The sequence below is a fragment of the Zeus faber genome, assembly GCF_960531495.2.
Source record: "Zeus faber genome assembly, chromosome: 2".
NCBI lineage: Eukaryota > Metazoa > Chordata > Actinopteri > Zeiformes > Zeidae > Zeus > Zeus faber.
The window spans coordinates 26,035,571-26,059,336 of record NC_137189.1 but is presented as its reverse complement, the minus strand read 5'-3'; the positions used below and the strand labels follow the sequence as shown (position 1 = coordinate 26,059,336).

Genomic DNA, 23,766 nt, shown 5'->3' with positions numbered 1-23,766 from the left:
GCTTTAATCAAACGCCAAGGTCTTCTTCTGAATCCCTGTTGCCTCCACAAACCTAATTATCACCCAGTGTCCCTCTCGGCAAGGTAAAGCCATCCACAGTGATGTGGAAAGGGTCTATACCGCGCAGCCCTTACCTGCAGACCGCTACTTTGATATGGAAAAGACTCCACGTTTTGCCCACTGAAAGGCAGTAAATAAGCAAGGAGCATGCAGAAAAGGTTGCACGCAAACGGAAGACCGGGACTTGAAGAGCCGAGTGTGGCCTTGGCGTCAGGGAAGACAATCAGGAACTTGAGCCGCGCGGCACTTTTTCAAAGGCAACGGCGCGCTTGATTAGCATACTAAACATAAAAGCAACACAAGGAGTTAACAAACCGGGGAATAAGCAACTCCAAAACTCATCCCACGAGAGGCTTGTGGTCGTAGCTTTAAGTGCCGGAGCTTTGCAAGGCTTCATGAATTATCAACGGCATCTTAAAAACCGCCGAACCTCCTCAGAGTTAAAGAGACACTCCAGCGCCGCGCGCTGTGGGCTCAATGCGCGGCCGCAGATAGGATCAGCTCGCCTCTCAAAATCGGAGTTATCGCAGCGCTGCGGCCCTATCCTCACGATGAGTGAACGCGAAAACATCGAGACGAGATCTTTGTTCTACCTGCTGCTGAATGCAGCAGCACCGCTTTAAACGATTACCTCCATTAAAAAAACCCAAAACGAATCCCCTTCACTTTTAGACAGCGATCCATCAGCTGGACTGACCGGGGATGCACGTCAGCTTCTTATCATAACGCCCTGTACCAGGAGACAGGGTTAGGAGGGAACAGCACGAGCTTCGTCCTCATCAATAAGAGGATGAGGATGAAGATGAGGATGGGGATGGGAGGGTTGTTGTATATAATCGTATATAGTTGTTCACTATGATGACAGAAATTACTTGTCGCTCTCTCCAATAATTTGTTTTCTTGTTTCTTTGCGTTGTTTTTCTCAGCAGGATGTCACGCACAGTGCACAGGGTAAGCTGTGTTGCGCTGCGTTGCCATGGCAGCAGCAACCTCCCAAAACCATGAGGGCCCCATCCATTCCAAGACCGTGAACCCACGGTGTGTGTGTGTGTGTGTGTGTGTGTGTGTGCGCGCGAGAGAGAGAGAGAGAGAGAGAGAGAGAGTGGGGGAGGCAAAAAGAGAGAGTCGAGGAGGTTCACAGAACTCTGTTTGTATTTAAGTTACGAAGGACATATTTATCACAATCCTATGTTTATTGTGATTATAAATGGAATAATTTGTGTAATTGCATTCAATAAAACAGAATTAAACAAATCAATTAAGAATCAAACGAACGAAACAACGAACTAAATAATAACAATCTTAAAAAACAAAACACCCGAACTCAATGATAACAATCTAAAAAAGATCAAACTCAATAAGTACAATCTTAAAGGTGTTTTGCCTGCAGTGACCCTTCCCAACCAGCAGAGAGCAGCAGCGCTGTTACAAAATACTTTAAGTGCAGGAGCAGCACCGACGAAGAAGAAGACAATAACAACACACACACACCCACACGGTGAGAGCCTCAGTTCTGATAAATAATGAGTTTTTATTCATATTTCTTTATGTATATCCATTTACATATGCGGCGAGCTACTGCGCAATTTACATTTTGTTAACTTTTCACGGCCGAAGCTAAGCTATGCTAATGTGCATAGCTTAGCTTCGGCTAAGCATGGTGGGCGTGTGGGTGTGTGGGCGTGCGTGCGTGCGTGCATGTGTGTGTACGTGTACGTGTACGTGTGTGTGTTTTACTTCATTGCGAACGAGAGTTCTTACTATGCCTCAAGGTATCTCTAGGCAGCTCCACTGAATAAAGCTGAAAGCCCCTTTTAAACCAACTAAGTCTCAGCTTGGCCCTGACAGGCTGTGATTGGGCACCCATCATATGACCTGCCCCCCAGTTTATATACTGGGCCTGTCATACATCCTCTTTGCTAATTCAGCTCGCTGTTGGAAGCAAGCCAACTTTTCTGAAATTAAGAAGGAATTATTGTGTGGACTTGAGACATACGGGGGCCGCGGTGCGCACATGACCGGCAGGGATTCTCACACCTCATGAAAGGGGTCCGGCTGGGTCCGGTGACACAGTGAATTGTGATAGAAACCGATGCCTCCCTGTACGGCTGGGGCGCTGTTTACGAGGGCTGGATGGTCAGCGGGCGCTGGGGGGCCCACGAGACCTGGCACATCAATGTGTGGGAGTTGGAGGCAGTCCGGGTGGCCCTGTCACACTTCGCACCACGGGTGAGGGGACGTTCCAACAACACTGCAACGATGGCTTGTATAAATCGTCAGGGTGGCATCAACGATCTTGCTGTGGGCCCATTCCCACCTCTCTTCCCTGTTGGCATATCACATTCAGGGCAGGCAGAACCTGGGAGCGGACTTATTATCAAGGGGACGGCTGCAAGCGTCGGATTGGCGCATTCATCCACTGGTCATGGGCATGAAGTGGATCTGTTTGCTTCACGAGACACGGCTCATTGTCCTCTATGGTACTCCATTCGGAATGATGACCCTCCGTTGGGTCACGATGCCATGGCTCACCGTTGGCCCCAGGTTCATTGTATGCATTCCCTCCCCTCCCACTGTTGCAGCAGGTGCTGGACAAGGTGAGGGTGGACAGGGTGAGCTGGTTCAGGTGGCACCTTTGTGTCCAACATAGATTTGGTTCGTGCACCTGAGATCCCTCATTGTGGGTACACCGTGGGTGCTCTTGCTTCGCCCAGAACTCCTGACCTCCTGAGCCGGACTTGTATCGGCAAAACGTGTGGGAAACGTGGCTGCGCTGTCTGTCCACCAGTCCCACTTGGTGTTCTCTATGGATAATCGGAAGGTTACGTTGAAACCCAATTCGACTTTTCTACCCAAGAACATAGAAATGGGATTCAAATCGCCCACGATGGATCTGTCTTCATTTTCTCCTCCTCCCATTGGGTCTGAGGAGGACGAGAGGCTGCATACTCTGTGCCCTGTCCGGGCGCTATTGGTCTATGTGGAGCCAGTCTGACCAGCCTTTTGTCTGTTATGGATCTCAGACAATTGGGAAACTCCTGTCCAAAGATCGTCTCCCTCACTGGATAGTGGAAGCCATCTCATTAGCCTAGTCCTCTGTGGAGCAGCAACCCCAAGAAGGTCTTAAAGCGCATTCGATTAGGGGTGAGGCTACCTTGTGGCCGTTGTTAAGAGGGGTTTCGGTTGAGGAGATGTGCGGCGCTGCCTCTCGGGCTACACCACACACGTTCATCAGATTGTACAGTTTCAACATGACGTAGTCAGCACTGGCGCAGGCTGTTTTGCCAGCAGCCAGGTGTTAGCCTGAGTTATGCCGTGTGGTTGAGAGTGGTTACGGTCAGGTGGTACAAGCTCAGGTGAATCCAGAATCCCCACCCAAGAGCATGGCGGTGGGTCTCGGGTGAGATGGTAATGTCATTTACCTCTGCACCCTATGAATGGATTCTTATATGCTGAAATTGGGGTTTGAGGTCACATCTGCAAGTTGTTTCTTGAAAAGGACTTCCCATGTCTCTGCCTTTGGGGGCTTGCATAGGACACATCGGTTCTGTCCTCGCGGTGAGTGAGGGTGCTGGGTATTCAAAATGGCATTGTAAGAACTCAAGTTTGAAATTAAGTAAAACGTTTGGGTTGTGCAACAACCCTGGTTTTACGAATGAAGAACGAGAATTCTTACCCGTGCCCTCACTGACCAGCTCGCTCACGAGCCCCAAACCCTATGTCAGAGGACGTACAGTATGACAGGCCGTGACCCAGTTTATATACTGGGGGGCAGGGTGGGTCGGTGTCCGTGTGGCCCAATCACAGCCTGTCGGGGCCAAGTTGAGACTTGGTTGGTTTAAAGGGGCTTTCAGGTTTATTCAGTGGAGCTGTCTGGAGACAGCTTCAGGCAGGTAGTCAGAACTCTCGTTCTTCATTCGTAAAACCAGGGTTGTAGCACAACCCAAACATTTCCATATTTCCATGGTGTGTGTTTTATGGTGTTTGTGTGCCCAAGTTGTCTGTGTGTATTTTTAGTTGCATGCATGTTTTGTTTTAAATGATAGATTCCAAAAAGTCTTAAATGTCCTTAAAATGTTTCTTAAAAAGTCTTGAAAGTATAAAATGTATCTCAATATACAGATTATGTATAATTTGTATTTATTATTATTATTATTTATATATATATATATATATATATATATATATATATATATTGTCCCTGTATCTCACAGTGAATTTCCTCTCTCCTCAGATTTATTTTAGATAAATTTGTCTAAATCCTATTTTTCTGAAATGGATTCGAGGGCGTTGAAGAACCCGTATCCAGAGCACGACGGGAGTCCAGAGAGCACACTGTTTAACGCCCAGGGAGAGGTACCAATATAATACAAAATAAAACACAACAGAAAATAAAATATAATCCCTAAAAACTGTAAAAAAAAAAAAAAAAAAAAAAAAAAAAATAAATCAATTTCCCTATTTAGCTGTTATTTCGTGCAGCAAATGGTATCAATGTGTGAGATGTATCTAATCCAATACCGGTATCGGGCGCCGATACTGACGTCATTCACTCATCGGATAACGGACTGACGTCGCCAATCCACGTGCCGATCCATATTCCATTCCATAGCATGCGCTGGACCATGAACCTGCCGTTTTATTTCACTAATTTAAGAGAATTCAACTCGGCAAATAATTAACCTGTAAAGTGCAATGCGAGAAGAGGAGCTGGCAGTTGGAATGGGGCAAACCGTCACTGCACAGCAGCCATTCAACTGTGTTGTAGGGTTGCAGGAACAAAATTTGAACGAAATTCAAATATAAAAAAAAATAAAAATAAAATCAAATGCAGAAATTGCCATTAGATGTGTTTTTTAAATTTTTTATAAATCAATAATTGATCATAAATGTTTTGGCTAGTATTAGCTAATCAATCCACTTCTGATGAGCAATAAAGTTCAATATGGTAGCGGGGATGGTAGCTCAGGCGGTAGAGCTGGTGGTCTAGTGATCTAAAGGTTGCTGGTTCGATCCCAGGCTCCTCCTGCTAGCATGCTGTAGTGTCCTTGAGCAAGACACTTAACCCCTAATTGCTCCTGATGGCTGCGTCCGTCGGTGTTTGAACAATTGTAAGTCGCTTTGGATAAAAGCGTCTGCTAAATGACTAAATGTAAATGTAATATAGGTTTATCCAGTTTGTTACACAGTGAACGTCCATTCGAAATAAATATTCCCGGTAACAGTGTGTGAAGTCCGCGTTGGCGGAGAGGCACAAGCGCACCGGCGCGTCTCCCTCTCTGGCGTTTTACTGTGTACAAGGGAGAGTGCGCATTGCTCGGATGTCCAGTAATTCCACAGATGTGGTAATGAAAGTGGGAAATAAACCCGACTATCACCAACGGACTGTCCTCTCGTGCAGAAATTCCCATCCACCGGCTCGCGGACCGTGCCGGCCGCAGGGCATTTGCCACCGGGCCATGAGAATGCGAGCAGGTTTTCTTTCAGGAGAAGCAGCAAGAAACTGAGTAAATTAAATACATTGAGTGTTTATTTGCTTTGTTTGGAGAAATGATCGCTCTGATCGGAGCTGCGGAACCATGCCTAAGCACCCCGTACTAAATTTGAGCTTTACAAATTTGAATATATTACAATATTAAAAATAATTAAAGCATACAAATTTGAATGGGATTATAGATGAGTATCTGCAGCCCTAAAGCGCAATAATAAGAAGAAAATAGAGCTCTGGTGTCGTGATCAGTATCGGTATCGGCACATATGTATGGGATCGAAACAAAAAAACAGCGGATCGGTGCATTTCTACTTAAGTGCATTAGCACCTGTTTCTAAATTCTACCTGATACAGTACAAGTGCAAGAGATCTGTAAGGAATCAGAATAAAATTGTCATTAGTGAAAAAAATAAAAATAAAATCATAATGTTGGCATGTTAGTGCAATATGATAAGTACTCATGTTGTTAGTGCATTGTCAATACAACAACTTAAAATCAATGTGAATACAACAATTTAAAACTAGTCAATATCATCAAATCAAATGTTATTGGTGCATTATGTCAATACAACAACTTAAAACTAGTCAACATCAACAAAAACAAGAATAGTAGCTAAGATAGCATCAGGTATTTAGGTGTTCCTGAAAGAGCAGGATCTTCAGGTGTTTCTTGAAGGTTGTGAGTGTCTCTGCAGAGACTCTAGTGAGCTGGGTAGCTCCTTCCACCATTGAGGCACCAGGCATGAGAAAAGTCTGGATTGAGAACTCGTGCCCTGAAGGTCAGCATCAAGAATTTTAACTTGAAGCCGGCAGCTACAGGGTGCCTGTGGAGAGAGATGAAGAGAGGCGCCATATGTGCACGCTTTGGGTGTTTGAAAACCTGGCATGCTGCTGCATCCTGAAGCATCAGCAGAGGTTTAACAGTGCGTGCTGGTAGAGCAGCCAGTAGAGCGTTGCAGTAGTCTAGTTGTGTGATGACAAGCGCCTGGACAAGGAGCTGTGCCGAGTGCTCCGACAGGTACTGTCTGAAACTCTGACGATGTACAGAGTGAATCTGCAGGACTCGGAGATATGGAATTTGGTAAAAGAAAAGTTAGTCAATAGTCAATCACTAACCCAAAATTTCAAGCAGACTTGGGTTGTATAAATGATGACTAGCCGAGCTGAACATTTATGTGGGACGGTGAGGAGCTCTGTCCGTCTCAGAGAGATCAAAGTCAAAGGTGGCGTTCCTTCATCCAGACAGAGATGTCTGCGAGGCATGCCGAAAACAATGGCATCCCCGGGAGGAAAGGAGGGTTAGGGCTGGGTGTCACCAGCGTAGCAGTGGTAGGAGAAACCATGCGGCTGGATGACCCATCCCAGTGAGGAGGTGTACAGTGAGAAGAGAAGAGGGCCAAGCACAGAACCCTGTGGGATACCTGGTGTGACATGGACACCTCTCCCTTCCACGACACCCTGTAGGACCTACTTGAGAGGTAAGACTCAAACCATCTGTGCGCGGTCCCCTGTAATACCAAGATCAGAAAGATTTGGCAAGAGACAGTGTCAAAGGCGGATAAGTCAAGCAAAATCGGAACGGATACCTTATGGCTGGCGCTTGCTGCAGAGTGTTTGACAACCGTCAGCAGGGCAGTCTCAGTGGAGAGACCACTTTCGAAGCCAGACTGGTTAGGATCCAACAGGCTATTCTGTGTGAGATAAAAAAAAAAATGTTTGTTTAAATACAGAACGTTAAATGTTCCAGACAGACATTGCAGAAGAGAGACAGGTCTGTAATCCTCTACTTGTGATGGGTTTAGTGATCTGTTTCTTCAGAAGCGGATTCACTTGAGCCTGCTTTAATGTGTCTGGGAATGTCCTCAGCGATGTGTTGATGATGTGCGTGAGTGAGGGTGTCAGAGTGGAAGAGCCGGCCCGCGGAGGGTGAGAAGGGATGGGGTTGAGGGGACAGGTAGTAGGGTGGCTGGAGAGGAGATTAGATATGCCAGTGTCGGATAGAGGAGAGTGCGTGTCCGGTGCCGGAGGGTGAGGTGTGTGAGAGGGGGTTGGAGAGAATTGGCTGCTGATACTAAGAAGGTGGCAAAGTCATCAGCGGCCAGGGAAGAGGAGGTGGAGGTCTGAGGAGCGTTGAAATTGGAGAACAGTTTGCGTGAATCAGTCGTGTTGCTAATCTTGTCCTGATAGTAAGTGGTTTTAGCATCAGCAATGCTAGATACAAAAAAAAATAAAGGATAAAGCAGAGCGTGTCTGCGGCATTATTAACATCAAGTGAGAAAAGGGTGGGGGGAAGAAAGAAGAGACCAGAGGGGAGAACTGACTGGAAAGAAGCAGCAGCTTGCGGTTTGTCTAGGTGGAGGTTGAGGTCACCAAGCATCACAAGCAGAGAAGCCGTCCTCTGCGATGGACGCGAGCAGCATGTCCAGTTCCTCCACACAGCTCCGCAGTTGACCTGGTGGATGATAGATAACGACAATGTACATTTTAACAGGATCAGTAATAGTTATTGCATGATTTCTATGATTTTTATTATTTGTATTGAAAATGAGTCACAAAATCTTAATGTTAAGGTTTTGAAGTGCCTTTTTAAAATGAAATTTCATATTTAAAATGTTTCATGTATGTTGTTTACCAATTATTTCTCACTAATGCTGTGTGGGTAAACGCTGTATATGTACATTATATGTATTATGTGAATAATGTAAGTTTCCCTCCCCGTTCACTATCCCTTCCTCTCTGCAGCTCACTGCAGAGTTCTCTCAGCATTTGAGGAACCAGGTTTCTGCTCTTTTAGTCGAGATGGAGAACGGACTTAAAACTGCCGACCCCAGAGACTGCACCTGCTACACCGGCTGGACAGGTGGCGCTATAACCACAATATATTATTTCAAGAAAAAGGGAAGAAAATCTGTTTATTTCAAGGAAAACAAAAATGTATTTCAAGATAAAAACATACATTTCAAGAAAAACATTTTTCAAGAAAAATCCATAATTCCATTTAATATAAAAGTTAATTCCACATAGATTCCATTATTCAACGCTCTGATACCTGACATCCTATTTTCTTTTGTTTGGTAGAAGGTTTTAGAGGTTTGATTTGTCTTCAATTTGTAATCATTAATTAAGTAAAAAATAGTAAATTGATCACTCTATCTGCATAAGACAAATATTACAAGTTATTAGGAGATATATAAAATATATAAATGTAACACTACAAGATGAAATAGTAGATGTATTAAACTTATTAGAGCCGGTGTTGATCGGTCAACATACCGGTTATGGCATTTTATACATTTTAAGATTCAGAATTTAATTGCCTGGGAATATTTAATTATTTTTATTAGATCCTCTCTTTCCACCTCTCCTTCCACAGGCATCGCTCTTCTCTACCTCCATCTCCATGGTGTTTTTGGGAATCCCTCGTTCCTGACGAAGGCTCTGGACGCTGTTTCGCACGCCCTGCGTCACATGACTCAGCGGCATGACGTCACCTTCCTGTGCGGCGATGCTGGGCCGCTAGCTGTGGCCGCAGTGACCTACTACCGCCTGCAGAGGACACAGGAGGGCAACGAATGCGTCCACAGGTCGGTGTGTGTGTGCGTGCGTGCGACCCACCGCGTACTTTAGGGTCATTTGGGGGCTTTCAAGATTTTTGTCGCATCATTTGAAAGTGGAGAATCAGAGCTTCCAAACAAGGTGTCACTTGTGCAAATCAAGCAAATATTTTTAAAGCTATGACTTGTTAATGACAAGGGTGTGGCAAACCGTGTTTCTGAGGTAATCACCTCCAAAGTTTTACCCACACCAGGTTCATTCAGCCAGCTCCCACAATGCAAATGGGGTTGGCAGACAAACAAAGCCTCATGGCTACTTAACATACTGCTGAATGGACCAATCACGAACAGTGGTTCTTGAAAATATTCCGTTTGACCATCACATTAAGTTTGAAATCTGCTGTTTGAAATGTTCTCCACGTCCGGAGAACAGTCCGAAGATTCAGCGTCGCTGTCGTTCTCCGTGTCGCTGTTGGAGAACTGACTATCATTGCGGAAAATGAAGTCCAGTACGCGCTGCTAACACTTACTTGGATCTATCGCACTGGTCGGATTAAGGTCCAAAATATGATTCAGAGCTTCCGCCACCCGCTTCGCCTAATCCATAACAATACAGAGACGAAAGTTTTCACAGACAAGTGAGACCGAAACACCCCCATCCTGCGCTTTAACCGTCTGTTTACGGAAGTGACGTAGGTGCGTGACGCGTTTTTTCGTCTTCTTGTTCTACGCCCTTTTTACAACTGTGGCTCCGTGTCTGTGAAAGTAGTACGATTTAAAGGTTGAATTCCAACAAAGGTTTTTCAAATTGTGACTTCACATGGAATATGGATAAATGATCTTTACCTGGACGGTCGCTTTAAAGGAAACCGATCTCGATCTCCGTTATTTTGCGCTGTTCCGCGTCTCGTAAGCGAACTGCGTTTCCCCATGTCATCTAACGGGAATAACTCCACGGTTTAACATTTTAAGTAAGTCGAATACTATAGAATAAAATCAAAATATATAGAATAAAATAGAATAGATAAGGGAATAGGCTTATGTATATGGGATAGGCTAATTATGTATATACAGATATGTGCATTAAAGTGGCATGTGAATAAAGTGAGGTAGTGTTTGTGGGATATACAGCACAGTATACAACAGTACGGCGCAGCAATACAGTAACACCGAACAACCCTGAACAGTGACACAGTATGCGGTACAGTATGCTACATACAGTACAGTGAGGTAGTGGAGCCTATGTGTGTGGCTCAGTGAGGGCCCCTGGTGAGGTCAGCATTGACAGTTCTAATGGCTTGCGGGAAAAATCTCTGTCTCAGTCTCTCTGTTCTCGCTGTGTGACTGCGGAGGCGCTTGCCTGACCGCAACAGCTGGAACAGTCCGTTGTTGGGGTGATGAGGATCCTTCATGATCCTGCGGGCTCTGCTACTACACCTCCTGGTGTATAAGTCCTGCAGGGAGGGGAGACTAGTTCCAGTGGTACATTCAGCTGAACCCACCACCCTCTGCAGGGCCCGCCTGTCCTGATCAGTACAGTTCCCAAACCAGGCAGTGATGTTGCCTGTCAGGATGCTCTCCACTGCTCCACAGTAGAAAGACTTGAGGATCCTCACCAAGGCCCGGAATTTCCTCACCTGTAAAGACGCTGCCTCGCCTTTCTCACCAGAGTGTCTTTTTATAAAGTCCATGTTAAATCCTCTGTGATGTGGACGCCCAGGTACTTAAAGCTGCTCACCCTGTCGACAGAAGTCCCATCAATCACCAAGGGCGCATGCGTCCTCGGTTTTAATCCTCGCCTAGTCCACAATCAGCTCCTTAGTTTTGCTGACGTTCAGGTGGAGGCTGTTGTTCTGGCACCAGAGTGACAGGTCAGCCACCTCCTCGCGGTAGGCCTTCTCATCGCCGTCGGTGATCAGGCCCATGACAACGGTGTCCTCAGCAAACTTGATGATGGTGTTGGAGCTGGACCTGGCCACACAGTCATGTGTGTACAGGGAGTACAGTAGGGGGCTGAGGACGCAGACCAAGGGGGATCCTCTGTTCAGAGTGAGGGAGCTGGACATGTGCTTCCCCACCCTAACCACCTGGGGCTGGGCTGAGAGGAAGTCCAGGATCCAGGCACACAGCGGAGTGTTCAGTCCAAGCTTCTTCAGCTTGACAGCCAGTCTAGTGGGGACTATGGTATTGAAAGCTAAACTATAATCGATGAACAGCAATCTCACATAGACCCCCCCTTCCAGCCATTCAGGTGCGTGATTACCCCACAGCCGGACGCCACAGCCGGCTACCAGACCAACCCGCAGCCGGACGCCACAGCTGGCTACCAGACCACCCCGTAGCCGGACGCCACAGCTGGTGACCAGACCACCCCGCAGCCGGACGCCACAGCTGGTGACCAGACCACCCCGCAGCCGGACGCCACAGCTGGTGACCAGACCACCCCGTAGCCGGACGCCACAGCTGGTCACCAGACCACCCCGCCGGAGGCCACAGCTGGTGACCAGACCACCCCGCAGCCGGACGCCACAGCTGGTGACCAGATCACCCCGCACCCGGACGCCACAGCTGGTGACCAGATCACCCCACTGGAGGCCACAGCTAGTGGACAGACCACCCACAGCCAAAGGTCACAGCTAGTGGCCAGATCACTCCGAAGCCAGAGACCACAGATAGTGGCCAGACCATCTCGCCACAGGACGCTGCAGCTGGGAACGAGACTACCTGCCCACTGGCTGCCCTCCCCAGCGCACAAGACACCACAGCTAGCGGGACCACCGCGCTGCCAGTTGCCTCGCCCCTTGCGGAGACCACTTAGCCATCATCGGGATTTTTATCGCAATTTGCTGGCCTAGCCTTCCTAGACAGGCCCTTCCCGCCCATCCCCATCATCGTCCATCATCCCCCCCACAACCAAACCTTCTACCCTCCCCCTGAAACCCCTCCACATACCCAGCCCCTCAGCCAGCCCCCACCGGCTATCCGAAACTCCCCCTCGACCTGTCCGCCTTTCAGGACCCCCCTCCCCCTCACCCAGCCCTCAACCACTCGCCCGACCCTCCGCAATTCCCCCTCGACCCGCCCGACCCAAGCGACCCGCCTCCCCCACGCCCAGCCCTCAGCAACCCCCTTCCCCCACGCCCAGCCCTCAGCCACTCCCCCGGTCTTCACCAAATCCCATCCAGCTCCCACTTCAACCTTCTCAGAAATGTGCACCCATCCCCGCACCCATCCCCACACCCAGCCCTCGAAAACGAGTATCCACCCCTCAGAAAGCCTCGCCCACACCCAGCTCCCAGGAACAAGCGCCAATTACCCCGAAAGCCCTCCACACACCCAGTGCCCAGAAAAGGCCCCGTCGTCTGCCCCTCCCGCTCCCCACAGTGCAGAAAAGACGGACAAGAACCGCATCACTCAAGGCCAAATAATTGATCACACACTAGATGCCATTTCAACTTTGATCACGGTTAGAAAGAACAATCATTTCTCAGCACGCTCTGTATGTAAGTCAAACCTAATCTGTATTAAACCAAATCAGAGCACCCCCTGTCCCCCAACAGACTCTTGTTCCCCCGCAGACTCATTTCAGCTGAAATTAGTGCTGCTTAATGTCTGGACATTGAAAAAACCTTTTTGATCAATGAGCTAATAACTGAAAATGATTTACACTGTATGTTTTTAGTGGAGACCTGGCTGGACAAGGACACTGGTCCTGGGATATTGAATGAAGCGTGTCCCCCCAATTTTAAATCTTATCAATCAACCAGACCGAGGGGGAAGGGAGGAAGAGGAATAGCCACGCATCACGGCACCGCAGGTTATGTCAAATAACGTTGACTTGGGCACATATCCATCATTTGAGTATCTTGCTATAGAAATTAAAACACACTTTCCATTAATCAGTGTGATACTGTACCGCCCACCAAAATACTCAGTATCAGTGTTTATACAGGAATTCTCAGAAATGATCTCAATCTGCCTTACTAGATTTGTTAAAATAATCTTGAATGGAGACCTGAATATTCATATTAACAAGGAGAACGACCCGAAAGGTTGTGAGCTTCAAAACATGCTCGACGGTTTTGGGCTGACGCAGCATATACACGAACCCAGCCACCGATATTGGAACACATTAGACCTAATAACAGCAGGGTTAGATATTGAGAATGTGTCGGTGCAACAAATGCCCATTTCCGACTATTATTGCATGTTCTATGAGACAAAACTAATCATGAAAACGTCCAGAAGCAAACTCCTAGATCACAGAAGGGTCTTAGACGATACCGCTGAGACCAAATTTTCTAATATTATGTGATCAATCAGGCCGTGCCATGACCCCCCCCCCCCCATCATAGTTAGTGATCTCAGGCTGAACGCTGATGCAAATAAGGTCTCAATCCTTGTCCTGCTAGACCTGAGCGCAGCATTTGATACAATTGACCATGACATCCTAATCAATCGTCTTGAAAGGCTGGTTGGTCTCTCTGGCAACGTGCTCAATTGGTTCAGAACATACATTAAAGGGAGAAAGTTCTACGTGAAGCTGGGAGACCATGTATCAGAGAAACATGACAGCAGCTTTGGAGTGGCGCAAGGAAGTTGCCTTGGCCCTTTGCTTTTCTCACTATACTCCCACTTGGGCAGACCATTAGAGAGCACAATGTATGCTTCCATAGCTATGCCGATGACACACAGCTATACATCTCGGCAGAACCAAATGACACTGTAGCTACAGTGGGGCAAAAAAGTATTTAGTCAGCCACCAATTGTGCAAGTTCTCCCACTTAAAAAGATGAGGCCTGTTATTTTCATCATAGGTTCACCTCAACTATGAGAGACAAAATGAGAAAAAAAAATCCAGAAAATCACATTGTCTGATTTTTAGAGAATTTAGTTGCAAATTATGGTGGAAAATAAGTATTTGGTCAATAAAAAAAGTTCATCTCAATACTTTTATATACCCTTTGTTTGCAATGACAGAGGTCAAACGTTTTCTGTAAGTCTTCACAAGGTTTTCACACACTGTTGCTGGTATTTTGGCCCATTCCTCCATGCAGATCTCCTCTAGAGCAGTGATGTTTTGGGGCTGTCGCTGGGCAACACGGACTTTCAACTCCCTCCAAAGATTTTCTATGGGGTTGAGATCTGGAGACTGGCTAGGCCACTCCAGGATCTTGAAATGCTTCTTACGAAGCCACTCCTTCGTTGCCCGGGCGGTGTGTTTGGGATCATTGTCATGCTGAAAGACCCAGCCACGTTTCATCTTCAATGCCCTTGCTGATGGAAGGAGGTTTTCACTCAAAATCTCACGATACATGGCCCCATTCATTCTTTCCTTTACATGGATTAGTCGTCCTGGTCCCTTTGCAGAAAAACAGCCCCAAAGCATGATTTTTCCATCCCCATGCTTCACAGTAGGTATGGTGTTCTTTGGATGCAACTCAGCTTTCTTTCTCCTCCAAACACGACAAGTTGAGTTTTTACCAAAAAGTTCTATTTTGGTTTCATCTGACATTCTCCCAATCCTCTTCTGGATCATCCAAATGCTCTCTGGCAAACTTCAGACGGGCCTGGACATGTACTGGCTTAAGCAGGGGGACACGTCTGGCACTGCAGGATTTGAGTCCCTGGCGGCGTAGTGTGTTACTGATGGTAGCCTTTGTTACTTTGGTCCCAGCTCTCTGCAGGTCATTCACTAGGTCCCCCCGTGTGGTTCTGGGATGTTTGCTCACCGTTCTTGTGATCATTTTGACCCCACGGGGTGAGATCTTGCGTGGAGCCCCAGATCGAGGGAGATTATCAGTGGTCTTGTATGTCTTCCATTTTCTAATAATTGCTCCCACAGTTGATTTCTTCACAACAAGCTGCTAACCTATTGCAGATTCAGTCTTCCCAGCCTGGTGCAGGTCTACAATTTTGTTTCTGGTGTCCTTTGACAGCTCTTTGGTCTTGGCCATAGTGGAGTTTGGAGCGTGACTGTTTGAGGTTGGGGACAGGTGTCTTTTATACTGATAACGAGATCAAACAGGTGCCATTAATACAGGTAAGGAGTGGAGGACAGAGGAGCCTCTTAAAGAAAAAGTTACAGGTCTGTGAAAGCCAGAAATCTTGCTTGTTTGTAGGTGACCAAATACTTATTTTACAGAGGAATTTACCAATTAATTCATTAAAAATCCTACAATGTGATTTCCTGGATTCTTTCCCCCCATTCTGTCTCTCATAGTCGATGTGTACCTATGATGAAAATTACAGGCCTCTCTCATCTTTTTAAGTGGGAGAACTTGCACAATTGGTGGCTGACTAAATATTTTTTTGCCCCACTGTACATGTATTTGTTTCACCATTACATTAATTCACACTTTGTAGAATCATTCCTTGCAGTTTATGCGCAAGACAGTGATGCACTACCCACCGAAAGTGCTGGTACTGTTTGATCTGTGGCAATGTGTCTCAGTAGTATGGGCTCAGTTGTTCTTGCCAGTTGAAGTTTTGCACAAGTACTTTGCCATCTTCTTTCCCCACAAGCAGCAAATAACAGCAGGAAATATGCACATTGATATGTTAGCTAGAGATGGAGGCTTAAGCCAATAACAGGATGCCAGCATTGTGATAAAATGATAATTACCCGTCAATTAAGAGAAACGAAGCTCTGCAGATTTGTACACCATCCACTGAGTCCTCCTCTTTCATTTGGTTGGAGTTGTTTTGTTGTCAGAAGTCATTTCACTGCGTCTCCCACTGCAGAATAGCTGCTGCATGATTAATATGTCTGTTTCCTGCTTTGTTAAGGCTTCTATCATGTAGTGTGATCTATAGATAAAATCAGGATCCAGTTTCTTTGTACATGATTCCTGGTCAAGCCTACCATTTTCTTTTGGCCCCTGGCCGCATTTGCAGGTAAACTTGAGAATCTTGTCCATTGCTACTCAGTCATAATTTGTATCACCAACCTCAACGAACCTCATTACTTCTTCAACTTCTTCCGTTGCAATTACAACGGGCGTATCGTCGGTCTCCTCCAGTGCTTCTTGAAAAAATTGTGTTTCATCGTCACATTCAGGTTGAAATCCGCTGCTTGAAATGTTCTCCAAGTCCGGGATTACGTGGGTATTAGATTCAGAATCCCTGTCGTTTTCAGCATCCCTGTCGGGGAACTGACTCTCATCGCGGAAAATGTAGTCCAGAACTAGCTGCTTACACTGACTTGGATCTATCACACTGGTCAGATTAGGGTCCGAGATATGATTCAGAGCTCTCGCAACCGGTTCGCGTAATCCATAACGATACGGAGAAGAAAGTTTTCACAGACAAGTGAGACCGAAAAAGCCTTGTTCTGCACTTTAACCGTCTGTTTATGGAAGTGACGTAGGTGCGTGACGCGAATGTTTCTTCTTCTACGGATCCGCCGTTTCACAGCAATGGATCAGGTGTGTGTTAAAGTAGTACGATTTAAAGGTTGAATTCTATCACAACTGTTTCACATTGTGACTTCATATCACATGGAATATGGATGAACGATCTTCACCTGGAAGGTCGCTTTAAAGGAAACCATCGATCGGCGTTTTTCAGCGCTGTTCAGCGTCTGGGTAAGTGAACTGTGTTTCTCCATGTTATCAAACAGGAATATTAAACTCCACGGTTTAACATTTTTCTACTATTTATAAATCAAAATCGTTTTGAAAAATACGTTGAGAGGAAAAAAAACCCGCAAAGGACACAAATCTGGAAAAATGTCATTTTACTTTTAGAAAGGTTTTTTCTACTTATTTTGCTGCTCCCAGCGATTTTAGAAATGCGTGAGAATAGCGGGTTTTGCTGCGGTGGGTCACATATGTGTGTTCCTGGGCTCCTATGCGACGTCTCCCACTGTGAAAGCGCCCAGTCAATTTCCTGTCAATGATCAAGGTGTAAATCAAGATACATTGTGATCTCTCGTAAGCTTGTGCAGATTTACGATCATGTACACCTACATACAGTATATGAAACCAATTTTTTAAACACAGCTGAGTTAAGGCACTGTCATGTTCTGTCCCATTACAAAAACGGTGTCCCCCCCGTGCGTCATACTGTATGTGTGTGTCATGCACGTCTCCCTGTTGCTTTCCCTTTGCTATGGGACTTCATTAGGTAAAAACTGGATGTTTTGTAGAGCAATGCGACTGGACCGGGGGGAGTGTCCTCAGTGAACGAGGGGCGAGGGACCATGCACTTACGTCTGGACCAATCACCGTGCGCTTACCTCACTGGGGGGCAAGCAATGTAACTGGTGTATGCCCGAACACAGTGTAAAACCGGTAACCGTGGCAACCCTACTCCAGTGTGTTGAATCGGTCTTCCATCATTTTATTCATGCTGTTTATGACCGATGTGAATGACTGATGTTTCAGGGTTTGTGTCTGCTGTTAGCATGGTGAGCTCTGGTGGCCCCGCCGCTAGGCCGCGCCTCAAACAGGGAAGATGCTCGGTCTTCCTTAGTGGTTTCCTTGATGGTGGATTGTTTTCTAGACTAATTGTTTATAGCCATTTTGTGCCAAAACAGTTATGACAATGGGACATACAAAGGTTACGGTAAATGAATGAAATATTTCTTGAATCTCGATTTTTCGGAAGGTGGGTAGGTACGTCTACTCCATCACATGCGCTCTTGTGCCTTCCAGATAAGCACTTTCTTAAAGGAAAACGCAGGGAGCTAACGGCACAAACTTAGCTAAATTAATCACACTAAACTAAGGAAGAATGCAGAAATAATTCAAAAATAAAATAGCGAAAACTATTGAAAAGATCCTGTGGATATTTCCAGACTTCTCATCTGAATCTCTCCATCCTTCTCCGCAGGCTGCTGCAGCTCCACCAGAGGGTTCTGCAGGGCACCGGTTCCCTCCCAGACGAGCTGCTCTATGGCCGGATGGGTTACCTCTACGCCCTGGTCTTCGTCAACCAGCAGCTGGGGCAGGAGTGCGTCCCACTGCAGAACATCCAGCAGGTGACGCTCCTTTATATTCACCGCTTGAGGGAATATTTGAGACTTTCCTCCAAAGTGTACGCTTCAATGCAACGTGATGGGGAACAAATCCAATGTGGCTCTAAGTCCAAAATCTCACACCAGATTTCAGAGCAATATGATGCTAAAGCATCTGACTTGACTGCAAATTAGAGGACTGTTTTTTGTTTTTTTTTGTTGTAATTACATCAGATTTCTTTGCTAAAGGAAGCCAGAAACACAAACACCTGCTAAAGAAATAAGAAATGTCAGACCTTGAACTCAAGGAAGGATTCACATTATCTGATGAAGCGCATATATGTATGAACCGGGATATAGGTGGTGAGTTTTTGCACCCACAGACTGCAGATTGTGGATTTTTACCTGATTACTTTACTTTGGACTCTTGATGAGGGGATGGAGCTTCCAGTCTGAAGAATAAAGGCTGGAACCTACCAAGTACTATAGGATAGAGGGAGGAGAAAACAGGAATAAACCACAAGCACACGCCGCGCACCGTGGTCCGGGCCAGGGCATCAGGGGGCAGCGGAGAGGTTCGATTAAAACAATTGCTTAATTAGGCCCTCTTTTGGGGCTTCTTTCTAAAATCTCACAACAAAGGATTAAGAGGAGGAGCAAAATAAAAGGACCAAATCGTGTAATTATCCCAGAGAAAGGAGCTGTCCCACCCCCCTGTCTGGGTCTCATGTCCCCCATTACTTTGCATTGAACTTTTGATGAGGGGGGTGGAGCATCACGTCTAGAGAAAACTACTACTACTACTTACTGACCTTACATACCTCATGGTCCCACGCTGGAAATTAGATTGATGTAATACATTGGCTTCCGTTCGGGCTAACCCCTGGGCCACACCAGAAGCGACATCTCACCGTCGCTAAAGCGTCACCTCATTTTGTTGCTTCTCCAATTCACACCGGGTCTGTCGGGATTCCGTCTACGACGCGCACCGAAAGCAGCGCTCTCCTGACTTTCTATCACTGAAACTGCAAATTGTGGAATGCATCAACCTTTAATGTGTTTAAGTGAATCTTTGTTTTTGTTTTTCAACCATTTGCTCTTCATTTCATTTGCATTTCGAGTCAGTTTATGAACGTAGTTGGATTAGTTTGTGAGATTAGCGTTCATTATTTACATGCAGAGATTCATGCGGGGCTTGATGGGCACTAGGACTCCCCCGAGATTACAGGAGCTGCCCGGCTAGGTGCCGAATGAAATAACGCAAATACAACTGAAATATAACGGGGAATAGAGTAAAACCTCCCAGGTTTGAAGTAAAAATCGAAAGACTATTCCAGGGTGTGATATTTGTTTTCCTGCTGGAATGATAATATTTTATTTAAATAAGTGATGTTTAATATGTTGTGGTGAAAAAGTAATCCACATTAGGACTGCACATCAGCGACTTTATATATGTGGTTGATGCATACCAGGCTTGGTGGTTGAATATTTTCACTAAATACATCTTTTGAATGGACCTCTATGGCGAGGTGTAAAAAAATATGCGGGGTGTTTAGGAAAGCGGTATGCACTCAACACTCAAAATGGTTTTCCTCTTGGCGTTCCAGATCAGCGAGGTGGTCCTGGCGTCTGGTGAGAACCTCTCCAGAAGGTTCCGGCTCCAGGACCAGAGCCCTCTGATGTACGAGTGGTACCAGGAGCATTATGTCGGCGCCGCCCACGGCCTGGCAGGCATCTACTACTACCTGCTGCAGGTAGGAGAAGCCAGATATTCAATATAATTATGTTATATCTTCTTTAGTCCCCTATCAGGGTTATTTCTGTGTTGTCATGTTCATTTACTATTTATTGTTATTGTGAGACAATTGTTTCTCACAATTTTCCAGTTATTCCAGAAACATGGCAACTTATTTTCTTTAGCTTGAACATCTACTGTCACATCAACCTTCACCAGTCCATCAAGAGCTTCACAGGCAGTGTTGGTGTCATGACACTTGTTTCCTTCAGTACAGCTCACACCTGTACGGTCTCGTACACGCTCGCTAATAACGCTTGATCTCAGTAGCGGTCAGAAGATTAAAACAACGCTGAGCATCTCCACCTGCTGCTGTCCTAGTAATGGCCCCCATGTTTCCTCACACAGCCAGGCTTTGTCTCTGGAGAGGAGAAGCTCCACAGGCTGTTGAAGCCCAGCGTGGACTACGTCTGCCGCCTCAGGCTCCCCTCTGGAAACTACCCTGCCTGCGTCGGGGAGGAGAGGGACCACCTGGTGCACTGGTGCCACGGAGCTCCTGGAGTCATCTACATGCTGCTGCAGGCCTACAAGGTGAGCCGCGATCTTCTGAGGTGAAACTGTGGAGCTCTGATCTGAGATTAAACTATGGAGCGCTGACCTACAGAGATAAAACTGTGAAGATCTGCTGCGGCCTACAAGGTGACCCGTTACTTTCTGAGGTAAAAGTATGAAGGTCAGGGGGAAATATGCTCTCGTTCAGCCTCGTAGCACTAGTTATAAACATAGACACGACTCTGGAAGTGTCCAATTAAATGCTGTATCCAATTATAAAGGTGATTGTAATTCCTATTTTCTCTGTGAAAACAATTTATCCCTTTATTCATCCAACAATCCAAGCACGATTCCTCAGACGTGAAAATAAAGGTGAATGAAAATGAGTCTGGTTTTAAATAACCAGTCCCTAGGTTTTTAGAGAGTCGTTCAGTTTTTGTTCATACTCGGGATTTAAAGAGCATTGTGGCTGTATTTTGGTCATTTACTGTCCTCAACTTTGTTTTTGTTTAATTCTTTAATATAGTACTATTTGTTTTTTACTCCCAATCTAGCTCTATTTGTTTTTGTAAAATGTATTTTCTGTATTTGTGTTTGCTGTTGCTTCGTTTTACTTTCCTGGAAGGCTGAACTATTACTATGTGTCCTTTTTTACAGGCCAGTTGTTATTTAAATGTTGATTTCCTTTATTGATAACTGTTCGTCGCTTTACTGCTCGGAAACTTACCACTCTGCTGCAGCTTCTCACTGGGCTTCAATGCAGTCGAATGGGCCGAACGATTGAGACTTAAAAAAAAAAAGGAAGAAAAACAGTTAAATCTCCTGTTAGCAAACAGGAAACTCTGAATTTGTACTTTCTGAACCTAGATCTTCTGTCTCACGCCTCTAAATGTGTTTGCAGGTGTTTGGCGCCCCCCAGTACCTGGACGACGCGCTGCGCTGTGGGGATCTGGTGTGGCGCTGGGGGCTGCTGAGGAAGGGCTACGGCCTGTGCCACGGGGCGGCCGGGAACGCCTACTGCTTCCTGGCTCTGTACCGGCTGAACCGGGACCCAAAACAGCTGTACCGGGCCTGCATGGTCAGAACTTTCAACCCATTATGGCCCCAACAATACCCTAATTATACCCAATAACATTCCATTCACACTCCAATAACACCCCAATCACACACCAATAACACCTCAATCACACACCAATAACACCCCAATCACACACCAATAACACCTCAATCACACACCAATTACATCCCAATCATACCCCGATAATACCCCAATAACACCCATATACCGTTAATACCCCAATGATAGTCCAATCATACCCCAATAACACGCCAGTCACACCCTAATGCTAGTTAAAGGATGAAGTTGCCTTTTGGTTCCGGTTTCTGTAAACTGAAGGCATCAGCGCCTAGAGACCTAACCCTAAGTAATATTAGTAAAACAAATTATATTAAATTGTATGATTTTTTTGAATTGGCTATATACTGTATATGTTTGTACAAAAATAAAAAGTAATACAAAATAAATGAATGAATATGAAATATAATGAGTTATAAATATTATAATTTTTAATTATGATTCAAATTTTCATTATTTTTCATAAATAACATTTAAAATCATCTCTATGGCTCTGTCCAGTTTGCTGACTGGTGTATCAACTACGGTAAACATGGCTGCCAGACTCCGGATACTCCGTTCTCTCTTTTTGAAGGTAAGAAGACACTCCAAAAAAGTTTTTATTTGAAATTTGATTCATTTATTCCTCAGTCTTCTGGTCCGGAGAGATTCATGTCTTAGCGTGTCACTTCCTGTTTGCAGGCCTGGCGGGCACCATCTATTTCCTGTCAGACCTCCTGCAGCCGATGAAGTCCCGCTTCCCGGCGTTTGAGGTGTGAAGGTTTCGAAAATGAGACATGAAGACAAAACACAACGATATCGCCTAAATATTAAATGCAGAATATGAAAAAATAATAAAAAATAAATGTATCAGAGAATTCTCTGATTCGACGTGCTTAAGACGTGCTTAAATTGCAATACGTGTTTGGATTCATCTTACCTATTATTAAGCACTGAGATGTAAGTGACGCAAGTAAAACAATACCTGATCTAACAAATTATGATTCAAATTAATAATCATAAATAAAAATAAAAATTAATGATGTATGAAAATTAAACATAAGAAAATAATTGTAAAGAAGTATAGTGCTCAATATTCACAGGTAGGCTGATTACTAATACAACTAATTGATAATTATGATAATATGACAATACGGATAGCGTCAGCTGATACCCAAGATTTAAATGTGGTAATTCTGTGGATATTTATTTCAGACTTATCTTCATAAAATGAATAAGGGATATGTTGGGGCTTCAGTCTCTATTTTTGTTGAGTTGTGATGTCTTTAAAGATCCACCAGAGTGAAAAGAAAATAATTTCACTATTTCTAGTTCTGCTTATTAAGTTCATATTAACAAAAAACGATTACAGTTTTTAGAAAGTCACCAATCCTTCCATGAGTCTCTGGTCCCCTGTATGTTCAGTAAATATCAGAGGGTTTAAGATAAAATGGTATTGTTGCTAGTTATTTCGCTTCTTGTATATGATTGTGGCTGCTCTGTATGTAATAAAGATTTATTCTTTAAAATGAGAATTGTAAACACGGTTACCACCTGGTTTGTTGTGGTTTAAAGCCTCTCTGCCTGGAGAATAAACAGTTGTAAGGCTTTACATCCTTCATGCCTTCATCCAAGTTCCTCCCGTGGCCGTTATCTGTGAGGTGGCGCGGGGGATCCAGCAGAGGGTGCTAGAGAGGTGTCTTTTTGGAGAGCCGCTCCCCTCACTATCACCTGTCACTTAACCGTCAAACGCCAATAAGAGACAGTCACATGAAGTTTAGTCTTGGATGCTGTGACCTTACTGTGCTCCAAAGTGTGATTCTGATGAAAATCCGAAAGATCAGAATCAGGATTTAGTTGTTTTTTTTTTTTTTCAACACATGAAATTAATTTGATTCCGCTTCAGTGACTCAGCGACTTTACATTTTGATACAGGACATCAGCTTAACCAGGGATATTCAGCTGCTCTCAGGTTCACATTTCCAACCGGTTTCCGTCAAATCAAATGAAAATCAAAATAAATTGAATCAAACATGCCGATGGGATTGTTGAGATACAGTTTCTTAAGAACAACGAAAAGGAAAACCCTGCTTCATGTTTATGAAATTATCATCAATTTATAAAAAAAAGCTTCGAAGTAACTTATACATTTCTATATAGTATTCATCTCAGGTTTAATATTCTTAAACACACACCGCTTCTGCAGAGTCATATGGTTGCTGGTACTTTAAGCACACACCTTAAGATGTACTCAAAGGGCCAGTCTGTGTTCAATAGGCCTGCACTAAAACGTAAAAGAAG

The 23,766-nt window shown here is 45.1% G+C and overlaps 1 protein-coding gene across 2 annotated transcripts; it reads left to right on the top strand.

The window, feature by feature from the left end:
• The first annotated feature begins 1,508 nt into the window (after positions 1 to 1,508).
• Positions 1,509 to 23,079, top strand: lancl1 (LanC antibiotic synthetase component C-like 1 (bacterial)). 2 transcript variants are annotated; one of them, XM_080024601.1, is made up of 10 exons: positions 1,509 to 1,558; positions 4,295 to 4,416; positions 8,294 to 8,411; positions 8,925 to 9,135; positions 17,941 to 18,088; positions 19,672 to 19,818; positions 20,208 to 20,390; positions 21,253 to 21,429; positions 21,988 to 22,060; positions 22,168 to 23,079. In XM_080024601.1, the coding sequence occupies exons 2-10, from the start codon at positions 4,336 to 4,338 to the stop codon at positions 22,242 to 22,244; spliced, it is 1,215 nt and encodes a 404-aa protein (XP_079880727.1). In that variant the 5' UTR covers positions 1,509 to 1,558; positions 4,295 to 4,335; the 3' UTR covers positions 22,245 to 23,079. The 2 variants fall into 2 exon arrangements, with proteins under 2 accessions (XP_079880727.1, XP_079880728.1); XM_080024602.1 differs by lacking the exons at positions 1,509 to 1,558; positions 4,295 to 4,416 and adding an exon at positions 6,926 to 7,029.
• The last annotated feature ends 687 nt before the right edge of the window (positions 23,080 to 23,766 follow it).

Coding starts and splice junctions, on each gene's coding strand:
- lancl1 (XM_080024601.1), top strand. CDS start 4,336: ATGGATTCGAGGGCGTTGAAGAACCCGTATCCAGAGCACGACGGGAGT. Junction 4,417..8,293: donor TGTTTAACGCCCAGGGAGAG/GTACCAATATAA, acceptor TCCTCTCTGCAG/CTCACTGCAGAGTTCTCTCA. Junction 9,136..17,940: donor GGCAACGAATGCGTCCACAG/GTCGGTGTGTGT, acceptor CCTTCTCCGCAG/GCTGCTGCAGCTCCACCAGA.